Below are 17,449 nucleotides of genomic sequence, written 5' to 3' on the forward strand. Positions count from 1 at the left end.
AAACTCAGTTATAATAATAATATTAGTTAAAATTTCAATAGACAGAGCATTGTTTTGGTAATATCAATAGCATTCACCACTTATCTCCAAGAAAGGCATATTCAGGACTGATGAGAAAGTGACATAATTTACCCTTGCATTGCTTTAGAGAGCTTCCAAAAATAGAAAACATCTGTGCAGAGAAAAGATTCACTGGAAAGCTGTGTGCTGTTGATATCTTGGATAAGCCAATCCTATGACCTGTGTAATAATCAGCTGGATGAGTACACTGTGTTTCAATGACAAATTCATGTAATTATCAAAACATGCACGACTTTGTCCTTGATCATTGACTTACAAATATGCAGACAAATCCAGTGCTGGAAATGACATGGAGGAGGTAATTACTGCTAAAAACACTTTCGTCTATCAAAACAACATAATTTATCCAACTTAAGTTCTTCATAAAAAACAAAAAAGCGAAAACAAAACAAAACAAAACAAAAGAAAACAAAAAAATCCCACCAATACCCAGTTTCCAATGTGCCCCATTAACGAGCCGCACATGAATAAAATCTAAGAAAAAAAAAAAGAAAAGAAAGAAGTAACATCTCGAGCAATTCTGCTCAAGGACCAGCCAGATCCAGGAGAAACTACATCATTGCACTTCTGACATACATAAATGACGAGATCGGTCAAGATATTCCACTTTCTCCTGATCATCAGTTGTACATACATATTGACAAGGCGAGTGCTTTCTCTTTTGGAGTGACATAATTCACAGTGTTGCCGATTCTGCAACACATCTGTAATCCTACATGTTCCCAGCAATGTAAGAAGCACAATGTGAGCATGTTTATTAGAATGTAACATTCAACTGCCACGTCAACCCGATTCTCACTTGGAGAAACAGAAAATGACATACACTTCATAAGACAATGTCACCACCTAACCATTTTCAAGTGTCACTGGTATATCATTCAATTTACAGAACATTGGATACCTAAAAATGAAAAAAAAAGTGTCCTGGTGACCAACGATAATGAACAAATTTACATGCATGCTTATGTGCATGTATAAAATATCTGAGATCACCAAATGATTAAAATAAATAAATGCTAGATTGAACTTTGTAGATACACTATAGTTCAAATTGCAGATACTCAAACTGAATAACAGTATGGAGCACACATTACAAAAAAACATCCTGAAAAACAGAACTTCTTCATGTCAGGATTCTATTCTACATACTGCTACTTGTCACAAAGACGGCCCCGTGACGAGTGACCCTAGGGTATTCTCGGAAGGCCGGGTTTAAAGAGTGGTTTTCCCATGAGGGCAGCAGCTGGAAGTGGCATTCTGGGAGCACCAGGCAAGCGACCTGGCATGGCCCCAGGAAGCCTCATTTGCATCATTGCTTGGCCCCCTACTGGCAGACCTGCTGCACCAGCATGTATACCAGCTGCCCCTGGGGGCAGACGAACTGCACCAGGGGGAAGGCGTATTGCACCTGGAGGCATACCAACTGCGCCTGGTGGTAATCTCACTGCACCTGCAGGCAACCTCACTGCTCCATGTGGCAAGCTCCCAGCAGCACCAGGAGGCAAGCCAACAGCACCTTGAGGCAGACGAACAGCACCCGGTGGCAATCCAATTGCTCCTGGAGGAGCACCTGTCATTCCCGGCTGTACAGAGACTGCACTGTTACCAATACGAATGGCACCAGGGGGCAAGCTGGGTCCACCTCCGTGACTAGGATCTGGCATCCTTGCAGGAATTGTTGCAATGCCGCCAGGAACACGTACGTGCATAGAAGGTCCAACTCCTTGTAGACGCATCTGAAGGTGAGCACTTGTTTCTGGCATTTCTGCAGGTCCTGGTGTTCTGATCGGCAAACCATGTCTCTGTAGTGATACACCCATTTGACGCAGAGCCAATTCTGGAGACAAAACTGCAGGTCGGCCTACAACAGGTGCCATAGCAGGTGCCATAGCGCGCAATGGAGGTCTAACCATTGCTTCTGCTGAATGTAACGACAATGGCGTACCGACTTGTGGGTATCTGGTGGGCCTAATCATTGGTGATATTGATGGTCTTGGTGGTACTTCTGGTGCAGCTGATGTATTACTAGAAGTACTTCCTGGTGAGGATGAGCGAATCACACCATCTGCTGGCATTGGTATCTCAACACTTACAGGAACTCCTCCTATACTTATTGATATTGGCACCATAGGCCGCGGGCTCGGCGATCCATGACTTTCAGATACAGGAGTATGCCTGGGTGACTTTGCATTGTTGGGTGTTTCAGGACGATTACTTTGTAGCACAGGTGCTGGGGATATTGCAGGATGGTTTTGAGAGTCATTATCACTTGAAGGTATGGCATCCTGTTTAGGTGAACGTGCAGCGACCAAATCTGCAGAAACAGGTCTAGCAGGCTGAGGTGATGGTATAGAAGGCCTGGCAAAAGAAGTCTGAGGTGATATCACTTCCCTTGCATAAACTGGGGGAGTAGGAGCCCTAGCACTTGGTGGTCTTGGTCCGACCATAGATAAGCCGCGTGGTCTGGGAGATAAAAGTGAGCTCGCTGGTAAAGCAGACCTCATTTGTACAATACCTCCAGGAAGAACAGATGTAGCTGGAAGTCCAACAGGGAGAGCTGCACGCTGTACCGCACCTGGATGAAGTGATACAGGAATTGCTCCAGTTGGCACACCAACACCAGGAACTCTTGGAATAGCTGCGAGACGAATGCCTGGCTGCAGGCCTGATGCAGGTATGGCTCCAGCTGGAATTCCTCCTGTGGCAATCCCACCTGCCGCTAATGCTCTAGCAGGCACAGCTCCAGGTGGCAAAGCTCCCACTGGCAAAGCTCCTGCTGGTAGCGCTCCTACTGGTACTGCTCCTGCTGGTACTGCTCCTGCCGGTACTGCTCCCGCTGGTAATGCTCCCGCTGGTATTGCTCCTGCAGGCATTGCTCCAGATGGCAGTACTCCAGCTGGTACTGCTCCTGCTTGAATTGCTCCAGCTGGTATTGCTCCTGGTATAGCTCCTGCTGGTATTGCTCCTGCTGGTATTGCTCCTGCTGGTATTGCTCCTGCTGGTATTGCTCCTGCTGGTATAGCTCCAGCAGGAAGTGCCCCAGGAGGGATTGCCCCTGCCTGGGGTGTCCTAACTGGAATGGCACCTGCCGGTAATGCTCCAGCAGGCACCACACCACCTGCAGCCTGCATTGCTTGTAAAGCTTCGTGAGACACCGAAGCAGGAACCATTGCACGGGGTACAGCTGAAGTAACAACATTCCCTGGCTGGAGTGCTCCTAAAGCAGAACTGACTTGCAGTTGGACACCTTGTAATGGGGCAGATCCTGGTCGTAACCCTGCAGGAACCATGCCAGGCAAGCCAGCAACAAGTTGGGATGATTCCCCTCTTGCTTGCAACATTTCTGGAGTAATGACGGGTGTCATGACCCGTAAAGCATCAGCTCCTGGAACACCAGTTGGAGTCATTGCCCTGATTGCACCACCTAAACCTACTTGTAAAGGTATTCCTCCAGGTACAGGAACACCTGCCTGCAGAGCTAATCCTTGGCCAGGTACAGGTACAAGCTGCATTGGAGACACTGATGAGGTTGGTGGAGTATGAACACGTACATACTGCACACCCATGGGACTTGCAACTGGTACTGGCGTATTCGGACGAATCATTGGCATTTGAAAGACCATTTGAGGGCTACCAGAAAGTTCAGAGCCTTGAAGATGGGGGGATTGTGCAGGAAGTGGTGATGGATGTGATGATGAACGTGATGCTGGTCGAACTTCCATCTCTAACTGCTGCTCCTGCTGGCCAGGTACATCCTGTAGTGGATGGCCTGGATGTATTGGACCAATGAATCCTGGAGGTCTACTGGGCTCATCTTTGTCATCATCATCTTGTCCCTGGCTAGCCTGACTAGTCTGTTCCGGTAAACTCATGAGTTGAGGCTCAGGGAATCTCTGAACCACACCATGACCAATTTGAGGAACATGGGCCCGTATGAACCGTCCACCTGCAACTAAACCTTGCTGGGGGATTAGTACTGGACGAGGCACACCTATTGGTTGTGGCAACACCTGGGGTATACGTGCCAATGCAGGCCTATGGCAAACAAGATGCTGAGGAACCAGAGTAGGTTGTGGAACAACTGCTTCTACATGCTGCTGAAGTCCAACTTCTTGCCCCATTATCTGCTGCTGATGTGGCTGCTCCATCTGAATTGAGTGCTGAGATTCCTGATTACCTTGGCCACTAACTTGCCCCTGAGCTTGCATCAGCTTTTGCTGTACATGTAACCTTGCCTGCTGCTCCAGCTGCTTGTACTTTTCCATTTCTTCGGGTGGTATTGAAACAGGGCCATCCTCTTCTGATTTTTCTTTGGGCGTATCTTGCTCTTTTTTCAAATTGGGTGCATGCGGCACTTTGAATGTATCTTCTTTGCTGTCGCTTGCCTCATTTCTTGTGAATGCAGCATCACTAGTCGCCCCATTCGATGAACCTTTGAAAGCACAGCTCCCATGAGGGGTTTGGGACTCTTGCTTGATTTCAACTTTGGTTTGAGCTGGCGGAGAATCAGGCACTGGCTTCCCAGATATATGTGTTTTCCCCGTTTTACTTTGTTTGACAATAAGTCCTTTGCCTTCAGGCAATTGAGTCTTATCCTCAACACTAGAGAGGTTATGAATCAAATCAGACAATTTTGTTTTGCCTGTGGTGGATGTTGATGGTTTGTCAGTCTGCAGGGATGGATCGCTAGCTTTGCTTTCTTTGAGAGCTTGTCGCACCCATTCCTTTAGAGCCACACAGCTGCCAGCACGATCTGTTGCTTTCAGCTTGGGTGCATCCTCTTTGATTTTGTCAAGGATGCTTGCCTTACTCCTGTCAGGTTTTGGCGATCTACTCCTTGATCGTGAGTGACTGTGTCTGTACCTTCGTGGCGATCGAGAAGCACTACGACTGTGTCGCGATCGCTTGCTTCTGCTGCGATCTTCATCGCTATAGCTATCACTACGATAACCTCGCTCTCTCCTAGAGGACCTTCCTTCCCTATCTGAATATGAGGAGTAGCTTGAAGATCTGTGCCTCCTGCGAGAACTCCTGGATTTGTGATAGTCTTCATCACTGTATGAGCTCTTCCTACGTCTGCGGTCATCATCGGAGCTGTACTCACTGTCTGAATACCTACTCCTTCTCCTCTTTGAGTGCCCTGATCTGTAGTCATCATCAGAGCTTTCATGTCCTCTTTTGTGTCCTCTGCTGTCCTTTGAATCCCCATGACTTCGCTTTCTGTGCTTCTTTTTCCTATGCCGCTTGTTTCGTTCTGAGTTATCTGAGTCATAGCCAGAACCATGAGAGTGGCGACGCTTTGACCTTTTTTTCTTTTTGCGTTTTTTCTTCTTTTTCTTTGAACTTTCAGATTTATGTTCACCATTTCTCATGGAAGAAGTGCCCCGACCACTGGACTTTGACTTGTCTTTTCCAAGAATGCTTTTAAAGTCATATGATAGTGGGTTCACACTATAGGAGAGAGCAGGAGAAGCCTTGGTGAATACTACCAGATCAGTAGGCCATGGAAGAGTAGTTTTGTAATCTTTACCAAGAACTGCTAGATAGCCTGCCTCGACAGCATCCAATTTGACAGGCCACGAGATTCCTTTCTGTTCACTCTCGAGAGCCGCTAAAGCTTCATTCTCATGACGCTTATAGAATTCTTCTAAACTCTCAGTCACCTCTCCGGCATTTGGAGCAGTTTCCAATTTACTATCAACCTCACCAACAACATCCTCATTTTTCCCAGCTGCATCCACAACTTTTGATGACAAATTTTCATTCTGTGGGCTGTTCTTAGGTTGAGTTGCTAAACTGCTTACACTAGTGTCTTCTTTGTCAGCAGCCTTTCCTTTGATGAGGCTTTTGCCAAGAGGACTATGATTTTCTGTCGGTTTGCTTCCAGCCTTGACTTCAGAGTCCTTTGGGACAATTTTAGTCTCAGTACTGCTTTCACTCAAGTTCTTACAATTAGTACTGTTCGGAGGGAATATGACCTTAGAGTCTGCCTTAATCTTATTCAGTTTGGAGGGCAAAGCACCCTCTACACTGCTACTCTTTTTCAGGATTTTGTTCCCACCCAATTTACCATTGTTCTCTGCACTGGATTCAGATTTTGTCTTCTCAGACGGAGTGCTCACTTTGGGGCTTTTCTTCATGGTAATCTCTGGGGTCACTTGCACTGATCCTTGCACTGATTTCCCCTCGGCCTGCTTGCGATCATGCTTTGCCTTCTTTCCCTTGCTGGCTTTGAGACCGTCGGTGATCTGTGTGTCTGTGTTGCGCGTGATGCGGAAGACTGACCTCTGGCTGATGTTCACTGGGATGGTGTTTTGTTTGCCTCCACTATCATTTTCCATTGAAGCCGAGGCTGCCTTGGGACTTTGGGAGAGACCACTCTGCTTCTTTGGATCGGGCTTGTTGGGAGGGGTACCTGCAGCTCCAGAGTCACTGGTGGTCTGGCCACCACCTCCTTTAACACCTGACTTGGTGCTGGATCTGGTCACTCTCTCTCCAGACCTGCACAGACAACAATAGTAGAAATGTACTTGAGCAAGTAATAACGGCATCACTATCATACACATTTCACATGATTAATCTATGTCCTTCAACTTTAATGTCTTCAAGATGTCTTCACGATAACATTCACAATGTGTGCTTTCAGTAATGCATGTGTTTATATTATTATATATATACATATATCATGTTCACATAATTGAGGGTATCGCCAATACGTAGGTGCCGTGCGCAGAGCAGCGTTTTAGATGCATTATGGGATAGCTCATGTGGCAAACTAGCCCCGGTTTTGGCTGTACATGCACTTACAACACGCTCTGTCTTTATAAAGAGGTATTTTTTGTTGAAGATTTCTTTGCTTTCCATCATGTGACCAACACATTGAAGCCTTGCAGTAGTGAACCATGACTTTAGTGACTGCAAATCAGTAAAGCTTAGACACTTTCAACTCTTTTAAGCTGAATTATAGCCAAGAAAAAAAGGGCTAACAACGGAAAAGCAGACAAAGAACTCCATAGAATCATATGGGAACTGCGACTCGCATTAGACAACCGGAAGCGATCAATGGACCGAGGAATCCCACAGTGCACCTGTGACAGAGCTCTTTAGCGTGCGCAGGAGTTTTATACGTCCTTGGCAATAGCGAGAATTATGAGTACAATAAGAAATGTAGTACATTCATATATGCTCTACAATGTTTAAAGCTTGAGTTCTTGAATATTCGCACATTTCTTCAGTTCTTATCTCAGTTTCTAGAGTTCTGGGGATTAAAAAACAAACAAACAAATATGGATATACATTTCAACAAGACAAGCAAGCAATCACTTCCACCCAGGATGATGGACATAGATAATAGCCTTCATTGCACAAAAGCTTCACAACTGCATGTAAATACTGTAAAATGAGGAATGTTCGTGTGCATTTTAATTTTGCGAATTTCGCGACAGCCAAAATTCGCGAAATTAAAATGCACGCAAAATTTCTTGTCTACACTACATTGTATATGCATTGAATGTTAGAGCCACTCGCGAAAATTTCATACCGCAAAAAAGGCCGTCAGCTCCAATTCGTGAAAATTTCATGCCACGAAAATATCATGTTTTACAGTATAAAGTGAGCAAGACGTGGAAACCATTACCGTTTCTCCGATGACTTGTCGGGCCGTTTCTTGGAGTCAGCAGCTGGAGGAGCAGGTGCTTCCTGCTTGGTCGTTCCTTTACCTGTCTTGCCTGCAGATGCCTTCTCCTTGCTCTCCTCAACCTGTTCAAGGCCAATCACGCAGGGACACACAATTGACCAACAATCATTTTAATCACTCTCCACTTCATACATAGTCATTTGAAAGTACTTCTTGTACTGCCATGCCCAAGGCTTAATTACTCTCAATATCTCTGTCATAGCTATCTCTACTCTTAGTAATCCTGATTCAGGAAAGGTATCAACCTGCTGAACACAGCTGCTCTCGTCATATCATAAGAAAATGAATGAACCAATTTATAAATTAATGGTAAAGAGCAAATGAATAGATAGATAATGGGGAGCCTTCCATTCTTGTTTTGCTTTCTATTGTTAGTGGGCAAGGTATCATGTTTCTTGTTTTTCATGTTATCACATATGCAATAGCCCGAGTTGGGAAGGCCATCCACTTTACGACGGAAGAAATGTGCTCTTAAACAAAGGCAGAAAACCTTCACAGATATTGTATTTGGTTACTCTAATGTGCTGCATTTGGATGAAATGATATTGCCAACAAGAATTAAATTTCAATCCAGTTCATCTCTTTTTTCTAACTGGACTATTGATATTAACAGAACAAGTGGGTTTTTAGATGTTTGCATATGTATGTATGTATGTATGTATATATGTGTGTGTGTGTGTGTGTCATGTACTGACATAGCACTAAATTTCCAAGAGATTTGAGTAATGTGGACAGTAAACTACAAAGAAGTAGACATTCTGCTTCAGCCCCAGTTTGTTTACAGTTTGTGCGCAAAAGGACTGACAACCAAAACAAAGACAAGTATGACATGACCACAAGGCAATAGAATATTCAAATCTGGATTAAGAAATACTCTACATATACACATCCTCCCTGGCAAAGGTTAATAATGAAGTCCAATCTTAAAGAAATAAAAAATATATACATATTACTTTAATGAATATAAAATGCATATATTCACCAAAATTTTATGAGAAACCTTGTTTTGTTCGTATGTATTTATGTTGTTCTGTTTTGATACCATAAACCTACAAAAAGGCATAGCAAGTAGGCATTTGAAATTTTCACAGCAATTGAAGACCTCGACAGAGATTTCCACATACCACAAAGCAGCCATTGCTCAAAGGCATGGCAATTTAATAACATTTTGAAAGATTCATAGAAATTACAGAGTAGATTCATAGAATTAAAAAGGAACTCATCCAGAAGGACTTGCTGTGAGAGTGACAGTGGGTCAACTCTCTAATTTCCTCACCTGACCAGACTTGTGCTTCACCTGACCGCCGCTCTCCCGGCCTCCCCTCTGCGCCGAGGCTCTCTTGCTTGGCTCTACGGAGGGAAGAGAAAGATGGGCTAGCTGCGTTATTTCACAGCATCCAGACACCTCTATCTGACAATTTGCCACATGAGAACGACGGATGAAACAAAAAACTGCTTTGCAGAATGATACTCGTTTGCAATTCAGTGATGGACTGTGTGTTGCAACATGGAAGCTTTGACATGATGTTTATAGGAGTGAACATATTTGACAATGGATACATACCATGTATATTCCAGGAGTGCATATGTATGTACATACAGAATACATACATACACATATAAACACATACAAATACACACCCCCACATGTATAAGTACACATAAATGTCTGTATACTTACTGAAGCGCTTGTGACATGCACATTAGATTTTCTAACTACACTGGAGTTACCCAACAGCCACTGCAAGCACTGTGCTAGTGAATCACTACAGCACACAGGCAAAATATATTCTTCACATTGTGTACATTTTTTCCTACTAATGCTAAATGATGCAGATGAGCATCATCACCATCACCATCTCTCTCTCTCTCTCTCTCTCTCTCTGTCATGTTACTTTCTTGCTAACTGTTCCCATCGTAACATTAATTCCACAGCTTGTCCTTCATATTGGTACAAGTATGAAATACCTTCCTAAATGGTAAATACTTTGCAATGTATTAAAAATGAAAATATAAGTATGTATGGCGAGGTGCTCAACTTAACTTCTAAATGCCTGTTTAATAGGTGATTTGGAATTATGACATAGATCAATTGTTAGAACAATCAACCACCTGACGTTAGGGGTTATAAGATTTCTTTGTGTAGTACATGTATAAATTACTTCTTACGAAGGTGTATTCTTCAGTGTACCATTCTTTTGAAAAGTGATATTGGCATTGCAATCCATATGATTGGTATATTATTATTTTCCTTCTTTTTTTTCATCAATTCAAGCTATGAATGTGGCAATACATGCAGCCAAGACTTTTGGGCCAATCTGGGCAAAGTAATCATACAGCCACTGGGAAATCCTCCTCTGTGCATATGGATGTATTTAGAACTCAGAGTATTAACATGCTGGAGTAAAAGTCTTATACCATCAGCAATGCATGGCATTGGTATGACGACACAGGGATGGTTACAAGCAGAATATTGAATATGAGTTATGACATATGCCAATAACACATAGACATAAAATGCATTCATCCATGATGCATGCAAACATAACCCGCAGTCAACTTCCTCATACATGTCTTTGTTACCAAATCTGCCTCTTTTTCACTCGTGTTGGGTCTGTCGGCTCAGATTCAGAAAAGATATCGACCTAAGCCACTGGCGTTTACCAATGTACTCCCATTGTTCTGATGCAGAAGGTTATGATCAAGTGTTATCTTATCATCTCAAATTATTATTGCAGGCAAAGTATCCATAGGGGTAGAGTCCTTACTGTATGTTCTTTACAGCTTTACATTTACGTGATAAGCTCCACTTTTTGCATAACTTTGGTTCATGAGTTGCCTTTCATTTCATTTAACCCATGAAATCCCAAGGAAATTTTGCAGCAGAAATTATCATTTTGTCATATTAGTGAACTGAATTCAACTGCACACCTTTACACTGAAAAAAGATTAGATGTACCTGATGGTCAAGTAAATCTGCATAATATCAGTACAAATTTGTAAAAATGTTGGCAATTTGAGAAAGAAGCAGGAACTTTAATCTTCTAGTGTTGACAATTCAGGAAGCAATTAGAAATCTAGCAAGTAAGAGGCACTGAAAATTTCCGCTACCAAAACAAAAAATTATGCATGAACAATAATGAAGGGATCAAATGAGAGAGAATTTTTCACTCTATCTTGTGGAACTTTGGCAAAGAATACTGGTAATGAAAATTAGAATAAAAATACAGCTCGCTAAACCACAGAAAGTTGTCTCTCTGACTTGATGGGATACTGTTACTAGTATTAATATGGAGGTTGAATCACCGGCGCATTTCTGTTACAGCTTCATGGAGAATATATCCCGAGTAGAATGTTATGACAGTCAGTTTGAACAAACTTGGAACAATATTACAAATTTATGTTATGGCCATTAAAATGTTAGGGAGTTATCTTGAACTGAAAATTTTCTAGCTTCAACTGAGCCCTTACTTCATCAGTAACCATCATTTCCTTGCAATGAATTTTTGTCTGGAAAAGATGACATGTCTGTGACTAACGTAAGATAATATTTCACAGACATCTAAAATATCTGAGTGAATCATTTACTGGTAAATCAAAATCTATAACTTCTATCTAAAGCTACTTGTTCAGGTGGCAATATTCCAGGTCATTGCATGAAGAAGAAAAAAAGAAAAAGAAAAAAAAAAAGACATTCACGAGCCACTAAGGTCCTCACTCCAAAGAATCAAATAATATGCTATTCAAGAACATGAGCACTTCAACACTATGCAAAATAACAGTTCTACCCATCCACTGTACATGTCTCCATTGCACACTTCAACATGTATGTTGTTCAGACAATTCATACATATCTATACATATATGTCGGCATAGATATGGCCTTTCAGAGGCAGACCACAAAACTGTAGTCTCATTAAAAATTCCTTCCATGCCAAGACAACAGTACTACTCTATAAAAAAAAAAAGATCTGCTATCACAAACATCATCCAAGGATCAGCAAAAAAGAGTTCTAAAGGTACAAAACTAGGCAGTCACATGACAGGGATTGAGAATAAAATTAAAACAAAACAAAACCAAAATCAAATAATGTCATGCAGAATTTCATACACAGGATACATTTGTATACCCCTTATACCTAGATGTGAAGACAAGACAATGCTATATTACCTGTTACTATCAAAATAAGGATGATTATTTACACAAAAAGCCATTCAAGTTGCTCCAGATACTGCCCCTAGTCTAAGAATTTGGAAACATTTAAACACAGGGACTACATATTGGTACAAAAGAAATGATTTTGAGATAAATGGATAAAATGATGTCTAGTAAAGCAATGTCAAGAAAGTAAAGATGGTTCTTAAACCCCAAGGTGAGGGTATAACAATTCCTGTTCCCTCAATGAATAACTGGTTGGCAACATTGGTTGCTTCATGTTTGTTTGTTTGTTTTTTGTTTTATTTCATGTTTCAACACTTCAACCTATGAAAAATATAGAGAAATCATCAGCAATGGACACTACAAAAAGCAAAATATATTTAAGCATAATGTAGCAGTAGGAAATGGAATAATGTAGAGGCTGACATCACTGAGTTTTTGTGAGCTGGACTCAGAATGAATATCACAAGTGCTTTTTATACCAAGCAGCTACAAAAAGACCCATTTACTGATGTATAATGTTTATAGACCTACGTTCTCCAGCCATTAATGGTAGCAATTATTCACCTTCTCCCAACAGACACATATCAATGTTTGGAATCAAGCTAATGAGGATAAACTGTTGCTATGACAGTCAAGCCTCTGGCAAATTTTAAAGGAACAATCTGTTCTACGCTATTGGTATGGGTAAGCTTGGAATATATACATTGTATATGTCAGCAGATATATTTCAATGGGCCTAGAGCAGTCTCAGCACATGCTCCTAGTGACAAAATATGTCATTATTGGGCCACATTAGCAGACAGAAAATGGCACCCTTGCTTGCCCAGAAGATGCCTCACAAATTTGTTAGTGAAGAACATATACAAATTTGGGTTTGTTCTGACAAAGTGAGCTTGATTTTAAAGGAAGTTGTTGTCACATGGTTGCCATATGCTCTTATTTCAATCTGAAACTGCAGTTTATTCTAGATATAAACAAATCAAGAGAGAGCACTTTTGTTTGAAGAAAAAAAAAAAACCAATGTATACAGCAAATATTTAATCAGCTCGCATTATACTTTTGCAAGGAGAAATCAAATGATCTGGGAATTTTCTTTTGAGTTTTTTTAGTTCATGTGGCCTCATCATGTCACATGAAATGACAAACACCCTGCAATTTGTGTATGAAGATCTCTTTCTGATCAACAGCTAGACTTTGATATGTTCTCTCGATGCGAGTTTGCAAATCTAGTTTTAGTTTTGTTAATAAAAATGATTTCATGTGTAACAAGGTGAAAACATATACTCCTTGTTGAAAATTATCACACAGTATGAGTAAATAAAACTGCCAAAACTTGATGAAATTTTTGATATCAGGCACGAGTACGACAAACCACGGGCTTGTATAAGAACATGGATAACAAAAGCAATTTTCTGAGGCCAAATTAATCTAAATGCTAAAACTTGGCTTGGGGTTGGCAGGACATGTCAAGAATGGTACCATTTTTACTGATTCAGACCAGCATTTCTGTTACTTCATGACCACTTTTTTCCCTAGTACCAGTACATGATCTTTGTAAAAATGTATACTTGTCTATAATGTCATACATTTTCAGTGTTTCTATAACAGGGGCATACATATGAGAGCAATAAAACTACTTTCTTGGAGATCGTACACCTTGCAAATAGAATTGGGTCAATCATCTTTTGAGGATTACCACTTTTTTTTTTTAATGTAGACTTGCAGTGTTTGTAGTGAGATTAGAAATCGTGAAATCCACTGTTACCAGGTTCAAGCCATTGAAGTATAAGATATGGTATCTGGGTTGTGGGCATGATACAAGTACATGTACATTTACTATCACCCTATACCAATGTTTTATCCATTTATCAACCCTCTACTAGGACAGACATGAGCAAATGAAATTGACATATCGCAAGTGAGTGGCTATAAAAGATATTGAGATACCTCCCTGTATTATTGATGGAAAACAAAACAAACACAAAGACAAGCAAACAAGCAAACGAAAGCGTAGGCATTACATATCCTATGTGGATTTATTAGCCATGATGAACTTGCAATGCTAAGATTGATTTTCATCACTGCGTTTCAAGTGACGTGAGGCACCATAGGCATGCTTTACAGGCAGGTGCTTAAATCAGCATTTACTCTGATCAAGCAATGTCATATCATACATTGTGACATTCGATTGATTTCTTTTTCTTTTTCATTTAAGCAGGGAAGAGCATATAAATGCCATGAAAAGGTAGCTAGCCAACTCTCTTCAGGACTGCAAACGCACCATATACATTAAAAAATGATGGACAGTTCGTAGTCTACATGTGTTCATGTCGCATGGACACCAGAAATGTTGTCAGAAGACAGTGACACACCATCTTCAACCCTCGGTGGCATAGCACAGCACCAAAAACCAATACCCTGTAGAAAAGGGAAGTACTCTAATGCAGTTTTCAACATGCTTCAGGCAACCAAAACAGTGTGCAGAGGTTGGCATGTGTCACCAGTTTGCTGGCAAGACATTTACTCAAACTGCCCCCAACACACAGTCTGATGCCAGTAACTACAACTATGAAACCTAAACCATGCAATGCAACTATAAAAATCAAGTCATACAAATTAATCAATTTTTGTACCCCCCCCCCAAAAAAAAAGAAGAAGATAATTTTGAATGAATGAAACTGAGTATTGCATTGGCAGCTATGGCTATGATATGCCAGGCATCCCCTCCCTCCCCCCCCCCCCCAACATTTGACTGATAAATAGAGAAAGAATGCTATGCTAATCTACACTTCACACATGTTTCTGACACCCGAAGAATCATTAAAAGAAAAAAATAATTCTGCTTAAAAATTAACTATTGCCACCTACTGCTGATTAATCAAAACAAATCACTTCATGTCTGGCAGTGTTTCTGAACTGTGTTTGCAGAATTAAATTCTTCTACTTCCAGTTTCTCAGTCTGGATTTTATGTCGGTAGACAGACTGATCTCATTAAGTTATTATATGAAATCTAAGAACAAATTCCTTGTTCAAATTGGTCCATCATGAACTCTGATATTCCCTATGACAACAAAATGTACTTTGTAAGAATTGGCCAAGATTCATATTGAGTGTCCTATCCTATCGTGGTGCCATCACATTCAAAACACAAATATATTATAAAACAGGTATCCCCTCTAGTGAGGAAATTGAGACATTTTTGTCCACTATCCTTAAGTATACTGTCATGCAACAGAGAAACAGTTTCAAATTAAGGAGCTCATTGTAATCTTAAAACATTTTATTAAAGAGTTGAAAATTTTCTACTTTTAGATTGCAAAGATATAACTACACTAGGCATTGCAAAAATGTTAACCATTGTGTTTAAAAATATATAAGAAAGATTATACAATCTACAATAATCTAAATTTCATAACAGCTGCACTCAGGAAAAGGTTTTGGCAAATCATTGCTTGGCTAGGCTGGTGAATGTGGTAACTGCATATTATATGCAATGATTTTGTCTAAGATTTTTTGTAGAGAAGCAGGGAGCTGGCTGGCACGCTTTCATAAGCATTTAACACTTCGCAGAGGTGAGTTTCATCTCAAATGATACAAGCAAGTAACATAAACTGTGCACTTCCAAGAATACAACATAACTCAGGGAATACTGCCTCACTGTACTGGAATCAACACAAGCTGTATTCAAATTCAGCCCCGCAGAAATTGGGTATACAGTTTTGCGTCCAGGGATATAAGAAAAGTAAATGTATGTCAGATGATAGATGATAAGGCCAACAGACTGTGGAGGAAGAAAGAGGCAACTGAACCAGAGGGAGATCATTCATAACATGCAGGACTTACTTCCTTTTTATCTTTTCTTCTTTTCTTTTCTTTTTTGGTGTGTGTGTGTGTGTGTATTATTATATTTGTTAATGCACCGTGCAAATAGGCATGCTACATGAAGCATAACAAGAGTACTGGTATCACAATGATTAAAAAAAACGAAAACAACAACAACAAAAGCTCATCACAAGATATGGCTCTGCTCTCCGCACTCCTGTGGGGGTTAAAAAAAAAGGACAATAAAAATTCATCGAGTTCACACACTTGCAGCAGGGACAGTTGACCATCTTTCTTCCCTGGTACAGGAATATACACACAAAACACACACACAAGTGGACTATTTACTATTATATAACAACATGGTATAGTATAGCCAATACGGGACATATATTGTCTCATATTTACCACACAGCTTCCCCACAAATACACAATGTCTGAGTGAGAGACACAACTTTTGAGACATGATGCAGTGACCATTAATTAGTGGTGCCTGGGTGAAATGTATTACGTCTACTGACAGATGAAGTAGAAGGAAAAAGAAATAACTAAATGAATACTGGGATACAAACTTCTATTTCCATGCAAATATTTAATAAATCCCAAGAGACAGGGAAAGAGAGAGAGAGAGAGAGAGAGAGAGAGAGGAATGAGAGTAATGAAATACCACCACAACTCAGACATTAACATCAACAACATGCTTTTCTTCTGGTCCCTTGAAGTACGATCTATTCTGCATCCATTCTGTAACAAATGACCATTAGTAAACACACGTGCACGTACAGACATACATGTTCATAAGATTATTTTGCTATGGAGTGCTCTACATATATAAGGAAGATTAAATGGAATTGCAAACTATAGTTTAAGGGAAGCCCAGGGTATACACCTCAAATTAGCTAGGTATCTTTTTTTTATTATTATTTCAGATACACTACCCATAATATCAATAATGATGATGGTGTGTTCACTATGCAATCACCAAAAGAGGCACACGTAAGTATCATTTATTGACAGCATGCAGAATTCACAAGAGCAAAGCAACTTGTCGTATATCTAAAATTTTGAAAAATAACCAGACTTGAATGAGACATTGTAGTACAAAGTTATCCTAAAAAGTGCTCATAATACATCTGCTGTTCCATGTTAACCCTTTTTAGATTTAGTGAGATGAAAGAATTCACTGATTGAAAAACTTATTAAAGATATGTAAACGCAACAAGAAAATAAAGAAGACACGTGAAACACAAGTAGTCTCCTCTGATTCAACACATGCAATAATGTGGTGCAACTGCCACAGAAACAAATACGCTTCTCATGCAGCCTTTTTTTTTTTTCTGCACTTTCAAAATGAAACTCAATGCATGCTGAGAGGAATGCCAACAGCGCTTGTGCTGTTGTGAGAGTTGTGCGTGCACAGTACAACAGCAGAGATAACACAATATGGAGATGTTACGGTCATTTTCTCATCTGTGAATTCTCGCTGCTTCTAGCATCATTCACAATATATAAAAAGAAAATAAATCCCTCTATAAAATGCAGAATATAATAATGCTAATGTATTGATCACTGGTGCAAAACGATTCACAGGAAAACTGTGGTGAGCATATCATTCAGATTACTTAATAATTCAAATCTATCCTCTCTCTCTCTCTCTCTTCCCCTCATTCCTTCTTCTCTCCTTCTC

The 17,449-nt window shown here is 40.6% G+C and overlaps 1 protein-coding gene across 1 annotated transcript in view; it reads right to left on the reverse strand.

Annotated features, from left to right (window-relative positions):
* Positions 1–584: 584 nt before the first annotated feature.
* The window catches only part of LOC139730816 (uncharacterized), a 76,149-nt gene continuing 59,284 nt past the window's right edge, over positions 585–17,449 (reverse strand). The window contains exons 4-6 of the mRNA XM_071641684.1: positions 9,054–9,127; positions 7,718–7,839; positions 585–6,582 (exon numbers count right to left, since the gene is read on the reverse strand). Of these exons, the coding sequence (XP_071497785.1) occupies positions 1,269–6,582; positions 7,718–7,839; positions 9,054–9,127 (5,510 nt within the window). The 3' untranslated portion in view covers positions 585–1,268. The remainder of the gene's footprint in view (positions 6,583–7,717; positions 7,840–9,053; positions 9,128–17,449) is intronic.

This window comes from Diadema antillarum, unplaced genomic scaffold (assembly GCF_040938485.1).
Source record: "Diadema antillarum isolate AM-2024a unplaced genomic scaffold, OU_Dant_1.0 seq00000338_RagTag, whole genome shotgun sequence".
Classification (NCBI taxonomy): Eukaryota; Metazoa; Echinodermata; class Echinoidea; order Diadematoida; family Diadematidae; genus Diadema; species Diadema antillarum.